Source organism: Mastigoproctus giganteus, chromosome 2, assembly GCF_048544385.1.
Source record: "Mastigoproctus giganteus isolate SK-2022 chromosome 2, ASM4854438v1, whole genome shotgun sequence".
Taxonomy (NCBI): domain Eukaryota; kingdom Metazoa; phylum Arthropoda; class Arachnida; order Uropygi; family Thelyphonidae; genus Mastigoproctus; species Mastigoproctus giganteus.
The window spans coordinates 26,676,933-26,703,012 of NC_143576.1; the positions used below are offsets into that span (position 1 = coordinate 26,676,933).

Consider the following 26,080-nt stretch of genomic DNA (forward strand, 5'->3'; position numbering starts at 1 on the left):
GATGTTATCGAGGCACTGTTAGGTGGGTTGGAAAACTGCTAGATTGGGGGGGGATACACGGACTAATAGATTAACAGTAGCCCCTGGCAGAGGTGAAAGTGATTTTTGCCCTGCTTCTATTGGAATGAGCAGCAGCCTAGAAAACAAGATGCAGGGAATTTCAGAGGCTGCTCGGAGTCATTGTGGTACAAGTAAACACATGAGTTGTGTTAGGGTAGCTAAGAACAGGAACAGGTGCATGTATACTTGTGTGTACACCAATTCTAGAAGTTTGGTAAATAAATTTGATGAATTTGAGGTGTTGGTCAAAACATCAAAGGCTGATACTGTTGGGATATCAGAGACGTGGTTTCACACAGATATAAGGAATACAGAACTGGAATTTGGGTTGTACAATGTGTACAGGAAGGACAGACAGGATTGGAAGGGAGGAGGGGTTTACTATTCACACAAAATCCAAGGAGGTACAGCAGCCAATTGACACTGATGGACAGTGCAGTGTCGAGTCAGTTTCATGTGATATAAGCACTGGAAAACCAAAATTGAGAGTAGGAGTGTGTTAATGATAGTAAACTGTACAGGGAAACAGAATGGGCCAGTAAACCAGAGAGTCTTATAATGGGGGATTTTAATTTCCCGGATATTACTGCAATAATTAGACTCAAACACCAGCCAAGAGATTAAAAATTTTACTATAAAATAAAATAAAATATAATAAAATACTATGATACAATATCGGGAGACTAAACTATTACAATAAAATAAAATAAAATAAATAGCAATAAAACAATTAAAAACAATACTAAAATCGTTAAAATTTGCTAAAATACCGGAACTTTCTGAGACTGCTGTCTCCTTCTTCAACAGTGTACTATTACTGCAGTGACACATCCTTAAATAGCAGGCCCATGGCACTCAAACATGTGATTCACCAGGCACGTGGTCGACATTCCCCCACGTGCGCATGACCACGTGCGCATTGGAAACGGAAGTGGTTCAGGTGCGTGTCAAATGGAACCAGCTATCCCGTCTGAGGATAACCGCCTCAAACAGGGGGTGTAAACGCATACCCCTGTCCCTGTTAATAGTATTATGACTGGATGAACCGATTTGCAAGCTCTCGAGCCACTTGCGTTCCCAAAATCCATGGGCATGGTCAGTAATGACCGTGTCCACATGACCACTATTAAGACTGCAAACTATAAGTCTGCTGTGGCAGAGCATTTCTGGGAGAAGCGCAACAGCGGATCTCCCCTGAGGATGCGGTCATTACTGACCGTGCCCATAGATTATGGAAACGCAAGTGGCTCAAGAGCTTGCAAATCATAATACTATTAACAGGGACAGGGGTATGCGTTTGCACCCCCTGTTTGAGGTGGTTGTCCTCAGACAGGATGGCCGGTTCCGTTTGACATGCTCCCGAACCACTTCCGTTTCCGATGTGCATGTGGGGAATGCCGACCATGTGCCTAGTGAATCATGTGTTTGAGTGCCATGGACCTGCTATTTAAGGATGTGACACTGCAGTAATAGTACACTGTTGAAGAAGGAGACAGCAGTCTCCGAAAGTTCCGGTATTTTAGCAAATTTTAACGATTTTAGTATTGTTTTATTGCTATTTATTTTATTTTATTGTAATAGTTTAGTCTCCCGATATTGTATCATAGTATTTTATTATATTTTATTTTTGTATTTTATTTTATTTTATAGTAAAATTTTTAATCGCTTGGCTGGTGTTTGAGTCTAATTGTTGCAGTATGGAATTTCCCAGCACCATAGGCCTGTTTGAAGATATTCCCGGATAATGACTGGAATTGTGGGTTGGTCACTCACACACTAGTAAGGCTTTTGTGGATTTATTGGATGATTGTTTTCTACATCAGCATGTTCGGGAGGCAACTAGAGAGAGTAATACTCTTGATCTGATTATCAGTAGCGATTCTTCATGCATTAAGAATCTGCAGATAAAGGAACCACTAAGTGGCAGTGATCACAGTGTGCTGAAGTGGGATTTACTCAAAGAGGTAACTCCCATCAAGGGTAAAGGGAAGGGTTTTTACTTTCATAAAGGTTACCAACAGCAAATTCAAAATGGGAAGCATTCAAAGAATTAATTTGGAGCTACTAGGCTTTACATACCAACTAAGAAATATTGTTCAGAGTTTAGGCCTAAATGGATGTCAGATGAATTAATGAGACATGTGGCAGAGAATAAAAATGCATGGGATACATATAAATTAATGGGTGACATGGAAGCTTACGATAGATATAAGCTGGTCTGTAACCAAGTCTCAAAGGAGGTTAGGCAGCAAAGGCAGATTACGAGAAATCTTTGGCAAAGAATACAAAGAAAAACAGCAAAGAGTTCTTTACCTATGTAAACTCTAGAAGGCAGGGGATTAATCAGATTGGTCCACTGGATATCTATGGTTCAACTGTTGATGATCCTGTTCAAGTAGCTAACAAACTAAATCAATATTTTTGCATCTACATTCACACATGAGGAGTTATTCAGGAAACGGAATGCTAGAGGTGTATTAAACTCTGGCAGTAAGCTAGATGATTTTGTAATAACTGAGAGCAAAGTGGAGGAGAAATTGTTAAAGATAAACACAAGAAAGGCACCTGGGGTGGATGGAATCTATGCAATTATATTAAAAGAGGAAGCAAAGGAATTAAGCAAAACCCTCAGCCCTAGTTATGAGAGCTTCCTTGGACTCAGGGGAGGTACCCATGGACTGGAGATGTGCAAATGTGACCGCAATTCACAAGTAATTATAGACCTGTTAGTTTAATTTCTGTTCCAGGAAAATCAATGGAGGCACTGGTTAAAGAAGCACTGCAGGTTCATCTAGACAAGACTTCAATTATAGCTCGGACACAGCATGGTTTGTTAAGGGGAAGTCTTGCCTGACCAATTTGATTGGATACTATGATGTGGTCACAAAGAAACTGGATGAAGGGAATAACTTTGATATCACATATTCTCCATCCCTTGTCGTGGAAGTTGATAGCCTAAATAAGTTTAAGGCTCAGCTGGACAGGTATTTCGAACGAACAGAGGGGTGAAGTGGAAGTGGTTATTTTTATTTATTTATGTTACTTTTTTTTTTTTTTTTTGGCTGATGCTGCATAAGCTTGCTTTCTTGCATCAAATGCCTCTACTAATGCTAATGCTAATTAGGATCTTATAAAGGCTTTTGATACTGTTGCACATGGAAGATTGCTGCACAAATTGGAGCAGTGCAGCATTGGAGGCAAATTGCTGCTATGGATAAAGGGATGGTTGAGTGGAAGAAGACAGAGAGTGGTAATCAATGGAGACTGCTCTTCATGGACTAATGTTATTAGTGGAGTCTCTCAGGGTTCAGTGTTGGGTCCATTGTTGTTTTCTGTATTTATAAATGATATTGATGATGGTATATCAAGCTTAATGTCAAAGTTTGCAGACAATATGAAGGTTGGCAGAGTTGTTAATGACACTAATGACAGTATGCTGCTGCTGCTGCAAAGGGATCTAGAAAAGTTGAGCAGATAGGCTGAGAGGTGGCAAATGAAGTTTAACATTGATAAATGTAAAGTACTACAGATGGGATGCAGTAGTCCCAGAGTAACGTATCAACTCTGTGGTACTACACTGACAGTGGTAGAGAACAAAAAGGACCTCTAAATCTCTCTAACAGCTTAAGCTAAAACAGCTCCATAACCCATGGAAGTAATCCAACTTTCCCTCTGGTACTATATTCAGAAGCTAGGGCTTCAACAAGCAAAAGTCGCTTACCGAAGGGCAAAGTTCCAAACCCTACCATCAACAACTGATCATCAATCCATCCTATTTAACAGATTAAATACGTTAACCTCAAATGGCTTTATATAAGATGGCCCCATGAAAGCATCACCAGACAACCAACTTATATCTATCTCAATAACCAGACAACAGTTGATAAAGACATTAATTCTCTCTGGTGTTCAAACACATGAGTAAATAATGTTTTACACTTTACAGTAAAGCATATTGTGTTTTTACACTGGAATTCCTCCTCAGTTAATAATCCTCTTCATGTCAATGAAAACAAATATGATGTTATCCCTCTATGAGAAACAACATATCCAATCCTCAATAGGTATTATATACCAATTCCACAACATCCATGCTTTTAAAGACCTCAGAAAAGGCTTCTTTCATCATTAACTAAACACCTCTTGGACAGAACATATCTACAACACCCAATCTCCTTGCACTTCAAACTGTTATTTTAAATTCAATCAAGAACAAATCACAATTAGCAGTGTGTGTGTGTGGAGTGCGTGCGTGCTGACATCCAAGTAGCATTTGACGGCCTTTCCAATGCCCTTTATGACCTGCTAAATAATTTCTTCAAAATCAACGAGGATAGATGATCTATTTTCTTTTTTAAAGTCCCTATTAAGCCACATAATTGTTAACATTAAATTCAATGATCAATCCTACATAAGGCAAATGAACACTGGCGTGTCACAGTCAGGAGCTCTAGCTGGTCTACTCTCTGCCTTCTTAGTCCCATTTGTGCATGGCAGAAATGTCATACTTTATGCTGATGACATAAAGCTCCACACCTAAATTCCAATTTATTTAAATCCAGGAATACTATTATGTCAAATAAGCAATAAATTAAGCGAATTAGCCTACTACCTAACAAAAATTTGATCTCTTTCAAAACCCACAGAAAAAACCATTACAGTAATTTTCCCTTTAAAGCAAACTCCTACAAAAATCAACAAATGATGAACTAATTCCACTGGTTACCAGCCATAAAGATCTAAGTGTCATTCTTGATGCAAAACTGAGATTGAGCAGCCACACAGCTTCTCAGTAAGTCGAGTACTTTTCAGTGGGAGATCAAGAGACACCTGTATATAAAGAATCTTAAGACCACCCTGAGTTATCTACAAATACCATCTACTCAATAGTTTTATACATTACCTAAATATGGGCTTCTGTTATACCTATCTTGAAGGAACAAATTTATGCCACAGAATACTGGTTGCTAATGTGGATGGATAATAAACATCACCTCCCTACACATAATGGCACAACTGAGTTCACTATCCAACTGTAATTTCATAAATACACTGGAGGTGTTTTATAACCATTACCAAGCTAACCACTACCGTTAGCAGAGTAATTCCCCTAACATTTGAAAGGAGGGGCAGCTGCACATCTCCCACTAGCCCACTTCTCTATTAACAACCGTTTGAAGTTGCATGCCAAATTTCTCCACATAACTGCTAGCTCTGTGGATTTGGATTTATTGCCCCCCCCCCCCCATTCTCCTGTTCACCATCCAAAACAGTTTTTCTCATTCTTTATCGTGAAAAAAAAAAAAAAAAAAAATGTAAAACCATATCATATAGCTTTCTTGTTAAATTCAGAATTCAGATTTTTTTTTTGAAATTCCACAGATTTGTACATGAGATTTTGTTGTTTATTGCTAGTCAATGAATTGGCTATCAGGTATACCAGTCTACATTGTATAAATTATTATGAAATATTAAATTGCATTTTTTTTTTTTTTTATGTGCAGTGCATAGCTGGAGCTGTCTTGTTGATAAGCTTCAGTAAGAAACCAAATACAATGAAGTATTTAAGATGTATACATTCACAATTTTCAATGCATAATAAAATCAGGAAAAGGTAATACATTTGCTCAGTGTATATAACATAGATGTGACTATTCAGTTTCAAGTGATGGGAAACATAATCCCAACCAACCTACAGAGTGAAAATTAGTTTCATATGTGATGAATGTTTATTTTCACCATTTATCACAGAACAATTATCTTTTACGTGATGCATATATCTAAATGATCCTCCTGCATGACAAGTACTCTGTACTGAAATATGTTTCCCAATAGCATACAAAGAAGAAGAAAAGAAGTAGTAACTGCTTTTAAAAATGTGGCATTTTCAATTGCTATAGACAGCAGTAATCAAAATGTTTCTAAGCTATAATCCATTGTGAAAACCCTTCCTAGAAAAAAAAATCACCTAATCAAAAACAGCTGCTTTCAGTGTCATAAGACAAAATTAGAAAATTTTGTTGAGTGTCAGTGTTGCAAAATGACTCTACGGGACACAATATTGGGCCTCTTCTTCTTCTTGCCAACCTGAACGCATGCAAAATTCTTTTAGACAACTGCCTAACATTCAAAGTTGTTAATCTCCCTCTTACAGCAGGCCTAAAAATTGGAGCAGTAAGGGTATTAACCCAACGATGGTGGTTCTGCACTTCATGTGTAGCTCCAAAATAACAAGAAGGGGTCTCAAATATGTGGACTGTTTGCAGTTCACTGTCATTTTTTGCAGCCCGTGACAATACTTAATTTCTCAGCTGCATGTTGAATCAATCATAATTTCCTTTAATCCCTTAATTAACAATGATTTAGTTGTTTCACTATAATGTGAATTAAAGCCATGCCAGCAAAAATACAATAGAATAAATACAAAAATACAATATCAGCCTGTCTGAGCAGATCATGGAGTCTTGTCAACAATATATAGGAATTTTGCTAGCAGAGATAAGGAGGTGATTATCCCTTTCTATAAGGCAATGGTCAGGCCAGACCCTGAGTACTGCATACAGGTCTGAAGGGCTATTTTAGGAATGATATAGAGTTGTTAGAACAGGTGGTACAGAGAAGGGCAACAAGATTAGTGACGGGAACAAAGGCTCTTACCAAGAAAGGCTTAAATTCTGCAAATTTCAACAGCTGGAGACTAGGCACCTGTGAGTGATCTAATTGAGGTGTATAAGGCCTTGAATTGTTTGAGCAGGCTCAGTGCTTATGGGATTCTTCCTCTTGCTCAGGTTACGAACCTGAGGGGGCATAAACTCAAATTGAGGAAAGACAGTTGTAGAATAGATGTGGGGAAATTTGCCTTTAGCCAGCGGGTAGTTGATTGTTGGAACAAACTACTATCTGTTGTTGTGGAAGTTGATAGCTTAAATAAATTCAATGGAGAACTGAACAAACTTTTGGAACGAGTGGATGGGTAAAATAGGAAGGTTTTTTTTTTTTTTTTTGGCTGATGCTGCATAAGCTTGCTTTCTTGCATCATAGCCTCTACTAATGCTAATATCAGCCAGTTTTTTTATGCATATCACAAGGTCAAAAATTAAATCGATATCTAATGATGCCAAATTTATGACAATGTCAGCATCTCTGATGTATTTGTTGTTTCTTTTATGGTGAAATTTTTTGTCAGTTAGGCAGGCCTTGAAACATACTTACATACATCAAACTTAGCAGTTACATATATCAAACTATCATCAGTCATGTAACAGATTGACATTAGTTTGATATATGTAACTGCTCTAAAAAAGGTACAAATACAGCCTGCTTCATTCTGTCTCATAAAAATAAAATAGTGCAATACACATTTTTTGTCATAAGACAAAATTAAAAAATTTTGTTGAGTGAAAGCGAAACCAATATGAATTAAAAAGAGACCAACTTTGATCGTGGTATTGAAAATATTTTAATTTGTGATATATTCCTACCCAATTATCTTTTTCTTTTCAGAATTCTTTTTTGTGACACGGTAAATTTAAAAGGAAGTGCAACATTTCTTTCCCAGAAATGGTTTCACTGCTGAAAATGAGAACACTAACAAAATAAACAAGACTTTTCAAAGAGAAATAAATGGGAGAATTTATATATTTTTTTCAGAAGTAAATTACAGCATCCATCGACACTACAACACGACACATTGTCAAAAATAAGATACATTAACTGGAAAAAATTCAAGAGGAAAAAATCCTGCAAGCAAAGGCAGCATTTTGTCAAACAATTTTTTTTTTTTTTTTTTAATCTTAACAAATTTAGCAAAAATAAGTTTTGTGAAAGCAAATGATAGCTAAATCACCCTGATCTTTTACAGATGGTCTGTTTGTAAAAGAATGTCTTATAAAGGCAATCAAAATTTTATGTTCTGATAATAAAATTTTTGAAAGCATAAACTTATCTGCTAATCTAGCTGTCTCTAGGATTATGGAGTTGCCAGATAACATACATAAACATCTGATTCAGATAGGAAAATATCTAGAAGCATTTTCAGTTCATGATGAAAGTAAACACAAATACACACTTCAGATATTGCACATACAGTGTTCATTAGAAGTGTGGGTTGTAACTTGAAAATAACTAAACAATGACTAGATTTAATACCCTGAAAGGCACTAAAACTGGTCATGATATGCTTCAAGGCTAGAAAGTGCACTGAAAAAGTAAATTTATCATGGGAGAAACTTGTATCTTTGTCAACAAATGGTACATCATCAATGTGTTCTGGAAACACTAGTATGGTCAGATTGTTGAGAAAGAAAAAAACAGAGAGGAAAAAAAGAAAAAAAAGAGACTTTCAAATATACCAAAAACTGCTTCACTAGTATACATTGCATTTTACACCAAGAAGCTCTTTGTGGCAAAAGCCTACAAATGAAGGAAGTTATACACAACTGTTAAAACTGTTAATTTTAAACGTGTACAAGGGCTAAAACATAGGTAATTTCTTTCTTCCCTAGCAAGTTTGAAAAGGGAGTACAAAAAATTTTCATATCATAGTACAGGAAAAGTTTTTTCTTAACTTTTAGGGGGGGGGGGGGCGGAGAATAATTCTTTGATGAAAATGAAAAATAAAAAGGAGGTTCCCCAACTTTCTGATTATTCTTTTATTTGCAATCTTGCTTTCCTCAGATGTAACTGATCATTTGAAGCACTCAACTTAAAACTTCTTGGCAGAATGCAAATGATAACAGGAATGTAAGACAATGTTAAATCACTCAAAGTTAAGCTTACTTTGAGGAAGAACCAACTGACAGCTGATACTTTGGTTCATTTCCCTAACCTAAATTCCTCAAGTAAAGCTGAACCCAAGCCTTTAAAGGATGTTAGATACAGTTGATTCCGGTTATTTGGGACACATTAGATACTATTTGGGACACTAGTGCATTTTGGCCCGATTAAGCGGCTGCCCTAATTATCCGAAGTTTCATGTAAATAGTTAAAAATACAATGTACCCCCTCCCCCCTTTACAATTGATTCACTGTACAATCAAATCACGTTACGACGAACTCACCATAGTAAAGTACCATTCACTATATGATGCGTAGCAAGCGCCGGTCATTGTGATCACGTTTTTAAATTGAATTTTAATTCTATTAAACAGCGATTCTAATTAGCGAAAATAGGAGGAATATTATCCACAGGCTATAAAAGTAAAGTATATTAAGCACAAATTTACCCTTTATTACCTTCAGAATTAAAAAACTAAATGATACGTGAAAATCAGAAGAATATATGTGATAATTCGAATAATTAATACTAACTAGTTGACATTTCTGTTCACTGACACTTGTGGGTGGGGGTTAAAATTTAAAACAGTAAAAAGATAAGCAATCAATAACAAAGAACACAGCACACACACAAATTGCAAGTAACATGATACGCACAAGTGAGAATGGAGTAACAAGTTACAAAGCTTTAAAAATAGGAATGAAGAGAAGGTTATGAAAATTAATTTTTTTATATGATTGAAGATTTCATGGAAGTGTAAACACGAAATTTACCATAATAACCCACAGAATTCCAGCTGTGGGTATTATCGCAAATTCAATAAGACCAAGTTTCCTATCAGTTTATGATATATTGCACTAACAGAAAAGCCCAATAAACAGGTGACTGCTATTTGTTTTTGTTGTTTTATGGTTGTGACCTCCAGAAATCTGACCGAACCACGTGGTACAGTCAGAGACAATCGTAGGGTAATTTCCAATGCTGTGGTCTCCTGACCCGATTAAACGGCATGTTGTCCCAATTAAGCTAAGCAAACCCTGGCTATTTTCTCAATTAGGTTCTGCTTTTTAAGATTTGCCCCAAATAAATGGCTGCCCCGATTAACCAGTGGCCCAAATTTACTCTTTATGTAAATTGGCCCAGTGGTCCAATTTACATAAAGAGTTTCATACAAGATTTAAGGATTTTAAGGCACTTAAACCACAATTTCACCTTTTTTTTTTTTCTTTTTTGTACACTTTTGTACGCCTTTTTTTTTTTTTTTTGTGCAAGTTGACAATGTCACACAGGAACTGCAAAAGTTGTTAGTGGAGCTTCAGTACAACACTTTTCAAACAGAGTATACAAGTATGGATGTTGTATTCTAGAGTTCAAGTTTCTTCCCAAAGAACGATTTGTTAAATTAATCACTGCTGATGAAATACAAGTAATGTTTGGAAGCAGATATGAACAACTCTTTTTTATCTATGAACATTAATAAATCTACTCAGTTTAGCTACATCTCATGATATAAACCAAAAAATTAATATTTTGATTAATGAAAATGATGCTAAGTAGTCAAAGTGAAACAACAAAAAATCCTGTACCAGTTTTTTTCATTTAACATATTAATGTTTAATAGCATACTCTTTATTCCCTTTATTTTCAATTTGCTAGACTTCTATATCAATGTAGATGTGAAAACACTTTAGTATTGTGACCCTTGGGCTAATGAATTTATCTTCATACAGCCCTTGCAATTAATTCGAGTTTGAGACCCATACTTTAATTGATTAAAAATCTGAAGTTTTTTCTAGCTTCGTAAAAACACAGACAAATTTTTACCCCAATAGTTTGTAAAGCAATTTTTTACGGCTTCCACAGAGAAATTAAATGAGTACACCTACTTGGTGCACTGCTCTCCGCTTTGCAACTATTTCTGTGATGAGTGGCACCGGAACTAATCAGCACCAACATTACTATGAAGTTCAGAATACTTGTTTGTTTACAGTTACTTGTTTTCCCTCTCCCACTTTTATATAAACATTTAAGTCTCACATGAGTTGTTTAGAAGTTTTTGCATAAATAAAAATCAGAACACAAATGCAATATTCACTAAAGATGCTACTACTCTGTGGGAAGCAATGTACATAACTCTCAAATTTGAAAGAAGTTTTGAAAAAAAAGTCCGAAAATTGAAGTGAATGATATATTTATTTTTTTAAAGTATTTGATCTCATAATAAGCAGAAATATGAGCAAGCACACATTTGAACGTTTTTTTTCAACTGGAAAGTGAGTGAGACTAGTAAACTCATGTTTATCTTTTATGTTTAACATGTTGTTTAATTTCTGAAGAATTTAAAAACCATTAATATTTTTTAATAAAATACAGTTGGATCTCTCTTTAACAAACTTCCATATAGTAAATTTTCCTATGTAGCGAAAGTTTTTGATTTCCCCTTGGTCATTACATTGAAAATTTCCATATAAAGAACAGATTTCGAGAGACCTGGGTATGCATGTTCGCACCTCTGGCCTTTAGACAATAGAGCCCATGCTGTAGAAAGCAAAAATTAAGAGCTAAAAGGATTAAGAATTAATCATTTTAGCTTTTAAAGGGTTTAATTCTTAAGAGCATTCCACAATTTAGTTGCCCATAAAGCATTTACTGTACCGAGAAGTCGTGCTGGTCAACTACGTGTCCACAGTCACTGGCAAAGATTAAGGCATATTCCCGACACGGACATTGGCTCTGGTCAACCTGTTTTCTATTGTAAGCACCCTATTAGAGAATTAGGAGAGAGTGATTTTTCTTTATCCCAGAAATTCATCTGTCGTTCCGCAGAAATGAGTCAACCACACTTTCACTAAATTTCACCTGTCTCTGTATGGTAGGTACAAGTTGTCCCTAAATCACTTTTGTTTTATCTGTAGTACAAGTAACCTTACAATGCCTAAGAGGAAATCCTTGAGTATAGTGGAAGTGATTAATAGTGTAGATGGCAGCATTAAAAAAAAAAAAAGAAGAAATTGCTTTAAAATTCGGTGTCCCTACCAGTAGTGTGTCAATCATTCTGAAAAACCGTGTTTCGATTCTCAAACTGTTTGAGGAAATGAGACCCAGTTGGAAGCGTGCAAAATTATGCCTGTATGAAGATGTAGATGAAGCCATTTTTAAGTGGGTGATTCGAGACCAAAACATGCTGATATCAGGGCTATTAATAAAAGAAAAGGCTAGGGAGTACGCATCTTATGGCATAAAACTTTCCAAGCCAGTTCTGGTTGGCTGGACAAATTTAAAAAGCACCATGGTTTACTCGGGAAAGTTATTTCTGGTGAAAGTGGGGTTGTAATTGAAGAAGACTGTACCCAATGGAAAGAAACAGTTTTGAAAAAAAATTATGGAGGACTACGAGCCCAAAGACATATTCAACATTGATGAAACAGGTATATTTTAAAAATGTTTCCAGAACAAGACACTGACTTTTAAAAGTGAAATGTACAGGTGGTCAAAATAGTAAGGAGAGAATTACAGTCTTTGTTGGTGCAAATATGGCTGGTAATGAAAAACTGAAGCTTTTGGTAATAGGCAAAAGTTTGAATGACAAGTGAAATTTTTGAACAGCGGAGTTTAAAATTCAATAAAAAGATGACGAAAGAAAACAGAAAAATCGCTTTGATTGTCGACAACTGCCCTGCCCACCTTCACTTGGTAATTTCAAAACTTACAAGTGTGAAGCTTGTTTTCTTCCTTCTGAATACCTCATCTAAACTGCAGCCAATGGACCAAGGCATTATCAAGAATTTGAAGCACTATCGAAGGCACATATTGAAAAAAATTATACTGAGAATAGAAATCAACCAACCTATAGATGCTGTTATAGATTTGCGGATTGCATATTAAAGTTGGCAAAAGTTTGGAGTCAAGATGTAACGGAAACAACGATTAAGAATTGTTTTGCTAAAATGCCAATTAACGGCGATGAGAGGGATGAACTGCGCCAAGACATTGAGCAATCTTAGTAATGATTCCAAGCGAGAGGTTTGATCAGTGGAGAAATTGTTCTTGAAGAATTTTTAGGAGTTGATAACAATGTCAGAGTAGCTGAATATCCAAGTGACTCCAGCATTTTGGACAGTATTCAAAGAATTAGTGAGAATATTGATGAGTTGTATGGAATCGAGGGCAACAAAGTCAATATTAAACCTTCCAAACATGAAATGTTGGCAGCATTTGAAACTTTGTGTCAAGGCTTTCAGTGTGAAGAAAATGTGCCAGAAAATATATTTGAGCACTTAAACAATGCGAACATTTTTATGAATGATAATACAGTAAAATCCAGCGAACAACACAAAAAAAACAAAAAATATATTTTGCAACATAATTCTTAAAAGTGTAGTAATATATTGTGTGCATCATGTAAGTAGTCATTTTTTAATGTGTGTGTTAATAAATTAATTGTTTTAAAATGTTAGAAAATTTTTTCATTCCCACTTATTTCTGATTTATTTCCCATATTTTGTTGTATTTCTGAGTTGAATTATAGTATTTTTCATTGTTGAAAAGGTCATATTTCTTTATAACGAAATTTCTGTATAATAAAAAATTTTTTCAAGTGAACAACTGATTTCATTATATGGAGGTCTGACTATTTTTAATTGTGTTATTTTTATAATGTGCCTGATGTGTCAGAGAAGAAAAATGCATGGGGATGCATATAAATTATTGGGTGATACAGAAGCTTACAGTAGATATAAACTAGTCTGTAATCAAGTCACAAGAGAAGTTAGGCAAGATAAGGCAGATTTGGCAAAGACTTCTATCAATAGTAGCAGGAAGCGATTGAATCATGTTGGTCCATTTGATGATCCTTCTCAGGCTGCTGACAAACTGAATAGGTATTTTGCATTGGCATTCACCCATGAGGAGTTAGTATTAACAGTGGCAAATGATGTGGCATCAGCCAAAAAAAACAAAATTCTAATTTTGCCTATCCATCGCCTCCAATAGTTTTTCTACTTCCACAACAAAGGACAGACGCTTGTTCCAGCAATCAATGACCCATTGTCTGAAGGCAAACGTCTGCACATCTACTCCGAAATCATCCCTCCTCAATTTGAATTTATGTCCCCTTATGTGCACAGTCTAAGCAGGAGAAAGAATCCAATCAGCATTGAGTTGCTTGAGCCATTCAAAGCCTTAAACAGCTCAAATTACCTGTAGGTACCTAGTCTCCAAATGCTGAAATTTGCAGAATGGAAGTCTTTCTTGTTAAGAGTGCCCTTTGTTCCCCTCACCAAACTTGTTGCCCTTCTCTGTACCCATTCCAGCAGTTCTATATCCTTTCTAAAATGAGACCCCAGACTTGTATGCAGTATTCAAGATGTTGCATAGCCACTGCCTTATACAATGGGATTGCACCTCCTTATCCCTGCTAGCAAAATTCCTGAATATCATTGACAAAACCGCATGAGCTGTCCTACAGCACTGCTCAGAGAACTTCATATCACACTGCACAATTACCCCAGCTCTTTTTCATTTTCCACTACCCTGAGTGTTGTACCAGAGAGTTGATACATTACTCTGGCATTACCGCTATCCATATGCAATACCTTGCATTTGTAAATGTTAAACTTTAATTGCCATTTTTCAGCCCATCGGCAAATTTTTCTTGATCTTGTTGCAGCAGATACCTTCATTATAGTCATTAACCACCCTGCCCAAAAACTGCATCATTTTCAAACTTAGACATGCCTGATATACCCTTATCAATATCATTAATAAATACAAAATAAGGACTAATTAGTGCAATTGCATCCTATTAGTATGAAGAGAACCACCGAAATAGGTGAAATGGCATGGTTTTTTTTTATATCTCATTATTTTGTGAAATACCCCTCACGAGTTGGCCCGATATTTACTATCTTGAAAAAGCAACACTTCGCCAATTGAGAAGACTAATATGAGATATAACAAAAAAATATGCCATTTCACCTATTTCGGTGGTTCTCTTCATACTAATAGGATGCAACTGCACTAATTGTCCATTTAGTGAATCTTTCTGTAGTTTGAGCTTTAGCCCAAAATATCATCTAAGTCTATACTATAGCACCATCTGGCATCTCTCATATTGTGGATTTATACTTCAGAACTGAGTTGTCACTTATTGCAACTAAGTGCTCACCAAAGAAGGGGTCTACCCCAACACAGAGAAAGAGAGAGAGAGAAAGAGAGAGAGAGAGAGAGAGAGAGAGAGAGAGAGAGAGAGAGAGAGAGAGAGAGAGCGTGCATTGGGGGTCTGTCAGGCCTAAATTTTTAACACTCAATACCATCTGCATTGATGAAAATTTTTTCCTTCTGGTCAATTAGATTATCTAGTTTTCAGCACTATTTATAGCATATTAGTAGTAGCCTTAATTATACACACGCAAAAAAAAAAAGGAAGAAACATATATTGTAGTCAATCCTTATATAACACAACAGTTGTTGCTAGAAATCCTTGTGCAATATAAATAACGGGCCTTATAGAAAAAATAGGGTTAGGTGCCGACCACCCAAGATTGAACACACATTTGTAACCAAAACATTACCAAACACAATAAATAATCATAATAAAATACAGTACATATATATTTTATTACGATTATTACGTAATAAAATATTGCTAATGCTTTTGCTTCTATTGTAAGCAAACTTGTTCTTTGTTTGATCTTCTATCCAAATGGATGACAGACATTGTCTCTTCCAATTGCTTTTATTTTCTCTATATTTGTGCTAATTATTCTGGGCATTGCCTCATTTAGGCCTGCACGTGCAACATTTCTGGTTCTTTCATTTCGCTCAAAGCATTTCATAATTTCGCATTTTTGCTTACCGGGGAAACCCAGATGGGCTGGAGGCTGGTGTGATTTTGGCCATAAACACTAGTATGAGGCTGCTACAAGTTTTCCCCAGTAAGAAATTTTGACCCAGTCTGTCTCTGTCTATCGATATTCCTTTTCTTTTTCCTCTCTCAATCTGTAGTATCTTCATCAGGATGCTTCCTTTTCACACTTTTTTCAAGTATTTTACTCATTTTTAGGGAATAAAGCACAATTACAGTATAAAAAGGACAATAATGAGGAGGCACATTTGATAGACATAAATAAAGCTGCATGCGTGTAGCAACTGAATAAACAACACAGTACAAGCAGAAACACTATCATCACCTCACACTAGCTCACATTTTACTAAAGAACATTTCTGGAGGTCACTACCATAAAACAATAAAAACAATTTCCAGTTGTGTTCCTGCTAGTGGAATCTATTATAAAAGAATAGTAAACTCGATCTAGCTGCATTTGCTATAATACCGATAGCTGGAATTCTGTGGATTTTTACGTTATTATGGTGGAATGTGTTTCCCTTCACTGAAATCTTCAATCGTATAAAAACAAATACACTTTCAGAATCTTCTCTTCATTCCTATTGTGTTGCATTCAGTTGGAGTGATTCTGCATTCAACTGCCATTTCTTGTAAACACAAAAGCGAATCATGCATATGCGAATTCAATTCACGTTATATACAACATCATTCCCTATTTATAAATCATGTATGATCAAATTCATGCAGTGTAAATACATATTATACGAGGACTGACTGTATTCCATTTTGCCATGATCGTAATTTTAAAAAGTTTATAACACTACTACCCATATATATAAATTTCCTTGAAATGCCATTACTAGATGCAAAAGCACACTGAAGTAATATATATATATATATATATATATATATATATATATATATATATAAAAAATCATTGTGAGGAGTGCACACTTTTGTTTGAGCAAAAACAGAAGTGGTCACAAGTGGTTTCAATTTGACACCAGTTTTTATAGTTAATAACACTGCTTCCAAAATAGATTTTTTCTAATTGATATTCTGTTATTACAAGATCAATGCACATCCATGAAAGGTGTTCTAATATCATTTTCAAAAAACGATTCTACATGAGTAATGCAAACCCCTTTGTATCACTCATGTAGAAATGTTTATCTTATCTAGAGCACAATTTTGTGTTTTCTATTTGATACTAGTTTCTTTATAATGTGGCTTCCAATAGATAATTTCCTCAAAATTTTAGCAGTAGATAGAAAACACACTGAAGAGTGAGTGCGTGCGTGCGTGTGTGCACCCATGTGTGTTTTCAAAAACAATTCCTTGAAAGTGTGCACAGTTTTTCTTTGCACCAAAAGCACAATGATAATCCATGCTTGATCCTCCATTTTCCTGTCCATATGATAACTAACACATATTTCTCAAATTTTCAATAGAGAAATCAAAGAAAACACTTTTTTTTTTTTTTTTAAAGATATTTGGAATTTAAGCTGTGTGGACGGAGTATATGGAGAGCAAGAAATCACTTAAATTCACTGGGGTTGCAAAGTCGCTGAGACCTGTTCGGGGTTAACAGCTAGACAAGTTTGATTCAGACAAGATGGTGCACCCTCTCCCTCCTTCCCATTTCACCCATATAGTTGGTGAGTGGTTGGATGGAATATCACAGTGCAGCTTAGTGACTACTCTAAAGGCCCAATTTGTCGCCCCTCAATATCTTTTTTACGTGGATATCCAAAGCCAATTGTTCATTGAAATAGACCTCATATAATCAACCAGCTGAAAGATATCATAACAGAATACAGAAAAATTAGCAAAGAAACACCAGAGAGCAACTTATCACTTAGACATATGAACAGATGCATAAAAGATTACGAGGAATACAGTTCAAACAACTAATGTGAATACTTTTAAGTATCAAAGTGTAAAAAAACACTTTATATATATGAAGAAATTATCAATCCATCAGATGTAAATAAGATGATACTTAAGTCACTCAAGGTAGCCGTAAAAAGACCATCCTATGATGAAATTCAGTTTCAAGAGAAAAAAAACTATATATAAATATACTGGACAGTCCTTTTAACATAACAAAAGTTATCATTACAATCTTAAAAGAATGATAAATAACAGCAAGTTGATATTTGAGAAACTATAAATTCTATGTGCTGCTGGACACTCACATGGTACAGATTAATCTGTGGATATAACTGGTATGTCTTTTTTTTTTACTTAACTGTAAAAGCTGTTATATCTCCCTTATGTTAATATACATTCACTATTAGTAACAAAATTAGAACATCAAGACTAGTTAGAAAATTTACTAATTTTTTAAAAGTGATCCATCTGTCTAAAAAAGCTACGTATTTGTACACGCAAACTGTAATCTGACTGCATTTTTTCCTTCCTTGTAATTCCCCCTAGCTTTATTAGGCCAATAGAGAACCACCTGTTAAAAATGTTTGCATTTCGTGGATATTCAATTATTGATTTCAATAATTTCAACTTTTTCTTTTATAAGTAACTGTATACTGAAAAGGGTAAATATACTGATTTATCTATCCCAATGACATAACTGAAAAAAGAAAAAAAAAAAAAAGTTAGATTGAATTAAATCAAACCAAATGCATTTTTTAATGTTTGAGTCAGAACAATTTTTATGCATATTGTTTTGTTTATTTAATTTATTCCATACATACACACACAAAATGGAGATCAATAATGTTTATAGATATGGCAAAGTATTTCTGATGAGGAATGTGATTTGGTCTGTATACTGATGGACTTAATTATAATAAATTATCACCTTCTCACAATTCAAGATGGATGACAAAAAACTTGTCAGAAATTACCTATAAAATTTTGGAAAAGGATAACTAAAATTTCATTCTTAAAGCCTCATTAGTAAAGTACAAAATTCTTACCACTATATTATAATCATACTACAGTCTCTGGTTTCATTAATGTTAGCAAACAGAAGGAAGAAAACTGAATGACACCACTGATGCAAAAAATAACATTGTTCACAACCCTCAGTTTCATTATGCATTAAAATTTAAAATAGTTAATGACATTTTGTTTCTTTAGTAATATGCATTATTAGTTGGCATGAAATAAAATAAATAAATAACAACAATAAGTGATGTATAACAACATATAGGACTGGAAACCATTTTGGAAGAATTACTCACAGAACTGGATATCTGGAGAGCATCCAACACATTGTGAAACTCAAACTCCAATTGTAAAATGTTTCTTGCATCTAAAACTTCTTATTTCCCTTTCTGCTGGGCTTGAAAACATCTTTACTGAAGTTTCACCTCTCCTCTTCTTCGGGATGGTTGAATTCTTGGGTGACACTTGCACCCTATTAGAGCAGGCAACAAAAAATTTAAAAGTCTGTTCATCAGCTGAATTAAACAAAAGTATATCATTCCTCTTGAGTTCAAACTGAGGTCTCATAAGTCACCTTTTTTTTTTCTTCTTCTTCTTCTTCTTTACTGGAAGATGAAGAATGCCTCAAAATGGGGGCAGGCTTTCCATTGGACAGGTGTTTGTTCAGGTCACTTGATGGAGATGATTTAAACTCATAATGTTTGTTGTTGTTGTGATGAGACCTCCCAGACTGAGATATACTAAAAGAATATACAGATTATCTATTTTTAATATAACTACAATAAATATTTCATTTTTAATGTAAATAGAAAGAGATTTTATGAAAAATCAACTGTAAAACTGAAATATAGTGAGCTGTCATAATAGTGCTTTCTAGGGGACCAGCTCTAGAGAGTACATATGCAGGATCCTCCTTTCTAAGAAATATTTTTCAAATTTCATCTTATTTTTGGTGGATTATATTGATTTTTCATTTTTTTTTTATTCAAAGTAGTGCATATGAAACAATTATTTATATGTAATTGAAAACCTGCACACAATGTATTACACTTGCTTTCCTTGGTGCCTCCAAATCTTTATTTTTCGTGCTATTAAAAATGATGACAATTTTAAAAGATTTTATTAAACTAAACTAAACACATCTAAAATATTACAGACATGATAAATGTAGTATTAACATAATAATATCATTAAGGAAATATACACTGAAAGGACAGAATTCATGGGATACCTGGTTCCCGAGTAGCATGACACTGTCAGCCTTTTCTCTAGTGGATGAACCCACCTCCTGGCAGGTATATAGGTATACTGCATTCACACAGACAGCAATTCGATGTCAGTATGGATAAATGTTGTGAGTTAACTAACTTTGAAAGAGGGATTACAGTGGGTGCCCGACGGGTCACTCTATCGCGGAAGTGGTACAGAAATTCCACTAACCCGTTCGACAGTATCAAGAGTGTATTGGGAATACACCATTTCAGGAATAACATCTCATCGTGGACAGCGCTGTTGGCAGAGAAAGGTGGTGGATGAACGCGGCCATCGACGTCTGTCTTGCATTATTTCAGCCAACCGGAGAGCTACAGTGGAACAAATCAGTGGAGCTAATGATCACCTAATGATCACCTAATGATCATCAGGTGATCATTAGCCGCAATAGGTAATGGGAGCCCACCAACCCCACCAAAGTCCCATTGCTAATACCATGACACAGGACTCTATGCCTCAACTGGGCAAAATAACATCGGCACTGGACTTTGGAGATGGGCCTCCTGGTCTGATGAGTCCCGTTTCCAGTTATTTCGAGTGGATGGGAGGGTGCATATCTGGTGGAAACCATACGAAGCTATGCACCCAGGAATGCTCAACTGGCACATGGGAATTCTTGTACATCTAAACGCATCTCTGAAATGGTCCAGATTATGTGTCCATCCTTGCAGACCATCTGCATCCCTTCACGGTCATCCTGCACCCACAGGGCAATGAACACTTCTAGCAGGACAATGCACCTCCCCCTAAACTGTGGTAACTAGAACATGGTTTGAAGAGCATTCTGCAGATTTCACCACCATGGAATGGCCTCCTTGTTCATCGGACATGAACCCTGTGGAGCATCTTTGGGATGCTGCGGAAAGGTCCATTCAAGTTTTGGATCCTCCACCCAGGAATGTGACAGAATTATGGACAGCGGTGCAGCACGGATGGATGAACTAGTGAACTCAATGCCTCGCCATGTGACTGCCCTTATCGGGGTGAAAGGTGGGCCTACCTGTTACTAGGTAGGTATCCCATGATTTCTGTCCACTCAGTGTATTAATGCTGACTATTAATCTTCATAGCCTCTTCTTTGATTACACTTATGTTGAACACAAGCAAACAAAAAAATACACATTACTGCACCAGCAAGGAAAGCAGATGAACAATGTTAAATTAAAAAAAGATGAGGAGAGTATATGAATGCGAAGATAAATGGCTAGACAGTGAATTGTAAACTTTTCTATCTTCAAAGCTCTGAGTTAAATATGGCATAAACAAGCATCATCTGCACTGGATATGATTTTACAGGCATTCCCCCCCCCCCCAGCTTTTAACTGAGACTGTAAAAACAGAATCTACATTAAGTGGAAGAGATCTATCCACTGGAAATAATGCAAATAATTTTAACTCATTGGCATTAACCAGTATTTCTGATTTTAAGGCACCATTTCTTTAAATAACAAAAGTAAATATGGTAAAAAAATTTAAACCTTTAAATATAAATTACGCAATAAAACATAAATACATATATTCAAGAACCTGAAATTTATGGAACTTTATATGTATACTGTACTTACATTTTTTAAAAATATAGGCTTGAACATTATTAATTTTCAGATCACTCAAAACCACTTAATGTAGTGTAAATGTGATACGCTTCCAAATCTAGTCTTTTTATAATTTCCAATTTACTTTTCAATGACAACTTTTTCTGATAGCATTTCACCTTCTTCACATTATTAACACCAGTTGGATCACTTGATCTCTTTGAGGACATTTAAAAAAAAAAAAAGAAATTGGAAACTATCTACAAGATGTACATAAACAGTATGTAAACCAGAACTAGAAATCAAAATTAAACTGAAAACAGCATTGCTGAGTGATACTATTGAGCAATGTGCAGGTAAAAGCTATATGTTTTATGAACAAATAAACAACACCTCAATAAATTTCCATTAATCAGAATCATAGAATGGACACTCCCTTTCCCATAACAATGGGTGGTACAATGTCACATGGCAGGATGCATTGTACTTTTTTTAATATGCAAGAAATGGTACATATGACTACTATAATGTTTTATAGCGTGTTATGTCTGCATTAAATTATACATAACACACTACTATAATGTGTTATGTCAGCATTTAATTATACTTAGTTTAATGGCTGGATTAGAGAAGTTGTGTTGAGTGGTAAATAAACACCTGAACATCTCAATTACTCATGTCTTACATAAGCCCTAGCATATTATCCAAAAGCAATAACCTTGAAATTAAAATTTTTCTTTTTTATATTGCTTTGAATTTCAGGTACAAAGCAGTGAAGAAACCCATCATTAAAAATAGTTTTTATTACCCAAGCTTTCTTTTCCTGCTGATATATGGGTAGCTTGCTTTTTTAATAATTTTTTATTGCTTGAGGATTCAAAGATCAATTAATGTTCATTTGTTTTACCATTAAATCTCCGGACACATTACTACATAACGGTTATCCGATCTTTAGCAGATTTAAATCCCCATGCAGTTTTTTCATTTTTTGAGATAAAAGTTCTTTGTTGCATTTTTTTCCAATACAGTCCAGTTTCACTAGCGATGAAAACTTGGTCTGCAGTTAAACACTTCATGTTGTTCTTGTATAATTTTTGGCAGTGCTTCAGGAAATTTCTTTGCAGCTTTTACATTGGCTGATGCACTTTCTCCTTGAACTTTTACATTGTGTAAATTGAAGCATTTCTTGAAATTTTCACACCAGCCTTTACTGGTAGAAATTCATGAACATGCAACTTGTTTGGAAGAGAACTGGCTGGTGTCCTGAAGAAATTTATAAATCTTCATAGCTTCTTCTTTGATTATACTGGCACCTAGGGCACCCGCTTCTCAGTGCTGTCCTCCATCCAAATCATAAGGGTTTTTCCGTTGTTTCAACAATTGAATCTCGTGCATGACATGTTTTTTTTTTGCACCGATCCTGCTGCAACACCAGTTGTTATTTTTGCTTCTCTCTCTTTTTTTTATTATTTTTATTTTTATTGCCAAACTGTTGCTTCGTTAAAGCCTTAGCAATTGCTGTTGATTTCTCACCTTCTTTTAGCCAATCAAAAATACATATTTTCCTCAAGAGAAATGGCTTTTCTTTTCAATACCCTTTTCTTGTTTGAATGGTATTTTAGACTGAAATTAAGAAAAATTATTTGATTACCATAAAAATTGATAATTAAATTAAACCTCATTCGAAAAGTAAAGGTGTGCTTACCTAATTGATATTATGTATTTTAAAGTAACAATAATGATTACTATTTCTAAAGATAATTACTAATATAAAATTATAGTATACACATGAAAGTCAGTTATTGCATAGTATAACTAAAGCCCAGCACCCGATGACTTTATATTTTGATGCCAGCAGCGAACGTTTCAACACATTGTCCCAGAGGGCTTTACATTATTACTTATTATTACTTCTATTACTCATCCATGCCTTTGGTATATGTTGTAACTGCTATATAGTATCTAACAGTATGATTGCTATGTAAGTAGGAGCATCCAAAGAATCAATATATCCTACGTTATATTAACATTTAAGAATATACAAAGGAATTTACCTTTACTCTGTCTTATAGAAATTCTTATCCTACCTCCTATAATACCGATGAATTAACAAATCATAATTTAAAACTCAAAGATGTGTTTCTCACCTTCAGCCCATGAATGATTCAATACCCCAGGATCGCAGCTGAAGACCTCAACCCAAACCCAGAAATATCAAACCCCATGCAACTTCTAGTGATGGAAGCCATTTTGTCAGAAAAACCATGTCATTAAAAATATACATTAAAATTATGATAAATTTGCAATAATAAAATTATAATCCACTAAAATTTTTGTGGATTATAATTTTATTAACCTTATTAATAAAATAAGGTAAATTCTATTAACCTTATTCTATTTACAAAAATGTTTATCTGATAACAAATATTTTGTCATTTTTTGCCTTTTATAATCAGACTGAACCCTTAACGTCCATTGGTATCTCCAGTACGAGATTCCAACAGTAGTCTGCCAACATATTTGGACTTTACTTTCCCTGGTATCTTTTTTTCCATTTGAGAAATATCTTGGTGAAACCTTTCACTGTGTTCATTGGAGACCACTCCCAAGTTTTCAGGAAAAAAAAGTCTAAAAGGAAATACAAAAAATGAAGCTTTAGCAACATGCTGCACCCCAATTCTCTGTATTCTAAAATTAGATCATCCACAATTTCACTGTAATGTTGTGATTTCTCATTGTCTAAAAAGTTCCAGCAGACATTTTTGAATGTCTTCCAGTCTCTTATTTCTGTAGAATTTAATTTTTTAGTGAATTCCTCATCTTGGAATAACAGTTTGATTTCAGGACCCACAAAAAAATTTCCTTTTTTATCTTGGCCTCACTAACTAAGAAATTTTGGCCTCAAACAGGAAAATCCATCTCCTTTTTTGTCCATTGCTTTCACAAATATTTTTATCAGTTTTGTAGCTTGATGTGCAATGGAGGTAAACAGATTTTTGACTTATCCACCAAAGCACATTGTGCTAAATTTTTCTGGCCTGGTGTAATTTCTGAATGGTCTGGCCATTTAAAAAATTTTTTTTTTTTTTTTTTTAACTTTTAGCGTATTCACCTTGCAACCCAGTCAGCAAAGCTACCACTTTTAGGTCAATATTCAGATATTCCGGATATTCCATTTTCAGATATTCCTTTTGTATTCTCGATAGCATATTTTTTGAAAACAAACCCTGTAGGTTCTTGTATGTTTCCTTCATGTGAACTGCATGGGCCAATAATATAGATGGATACTTATTTAGATTATGGAGTAAAACTGCCTTCAAACTGACCTTGGATGAATCAATGAAAAGCCTCAACTGTTCGGGGACGTGTTCCAGATGTATCTTTCATTAATTCCCGGATTTGTTATAATAAACCAAAGCACCATCCATGGAGTAATAGGTCATTATGTTAGATTGTCTCTTCGTATGAAAAGACACCTTGACACCCTTTTCAAGAAGATTCCACTGTTGAAGCAACGATCCTGGTAACCGAATCTTGGTTTTGGAGAGGTCCAAATCGTTCAATTCTGCCTAAGTTATTAGATGCAGCTTTGTGGTATCAAGAGTTGAAAAGTCTGGATCTGTACTTGTTCTGGGTTCTGCATCTTCTGGAGCCCCCTTTTCCCGATACTGAATCTGAGTCAAGTACATAAGTTTCTGGTGGCTTTGGCACTGGCATTGTATAACTGTGAAGAACTGGCCTTAGAGCAGAAGTTATGTTGGGCTACTCTACTTTATGCTTGGATTTCCCAGAAAAACCAGAAATACTGGTCATGCAAAAGCAACAATCGTTTATGTGATCTCAAGGTTCCCGCCATATCACTGGAACAGCAAAATGCATCAATTTATAACTACCTCTAAGCCAGCCTGTTGATGTCCTCGAACATGAGCTACAGGAAATCTCTGGAGCTCAGACTTTATCTTGATCTCCGACCTTACATCCAAAATAGAATTCACAGGCTTTTCTCAAAAGTTGTGACAGTAGTAGTAGTAGTAGAGGCATGTGATGCAAGAAAGCAAGTGTATGAGCTAATGTAGCATCAGCCAAAAAAAAAAAAAAATATATTTCACACATCCTTTCCCACTAAAACTTTCTCAAGTTCCCCCTTGAATTTATTTAAGCTATCAACTTCCGCAATGACAAATGGAAGTTTGTTCCAGCAATCAACTACCTGCTGGCTAAAGACAAATTTCCGCACATCTATTCTACAACTGTCTTTCCTCGATTTGAATTTATGGCCCCTCAGGTTTGTAATGTGAGTAAATGGAAGAATCCCATCAGAATTCAGCATGCTCAACCCATTCAAGGCCATATACACCTCAATCAGATCTCCTCGGAGGTACCTAGACTCCTGCTGCTGCTTTTTTCAGAACTTAAGCCTTTCTTGGTAAGAGACCCCCCTTCATTCCCCTCACCAATCTTGTTTCCCTTCTCTGTACCTGCTCAAATAACTCTACATCCTTCCTAAAATGAAGCCTCCAGATCACAGCTTCGATTATAACACCACTTCTCCGCAAATGTAGCAAAACCTATTAGGCTTATTTCGGCAAGAACACAATATATTTCACGTAGGGCTGAGGTACGTGCACATAAGAACACAATTAAGAAATTGTAGATTTTTATTTCTAATTTAAACACAGT

The 26,080-nt window shown here is 35.3% G+C and overlaps 1 protein-coding gene across 6 annotated transcripts in view; it reads right to left on the reverse strand.

Moving 5' to 3' along the window:
* LOC150089228 (lipid transport auxiliary protein 1) overlaps positions 1-26,080 on the reverse strand; it is a 199,454-nt gene that overhangs the window by 21,074 nt on the left and 152,300 nt on the right. For 5 of the 6 annotated variants that reach the window (XR_016548109.1, XR_016548108.1, XR_016548110.1 and 2 more), the window contains exons 8-9: positions 19,168-19,333; positions 18,890-19,065 (exon numbers count right to left, since the gene is read on the reverse strand). Coding sequence is in view for 1 of the 6 variants with exons in the window: in XM_090390389.1 (XP_090246515.1) it covers positions 19,015-19,065; positions 19,168-19,333 (217 nt within the window). In the remaining 5 variants the exon portion in view is untranslated. Of the gene's footprint in view, positions 1-18,843; positions 19,066-19,167; positions 19,334-26,080 lie in introns of those variants that run through there. The other variant, XM_090390389.1, reaches the window with a different exon arrangement.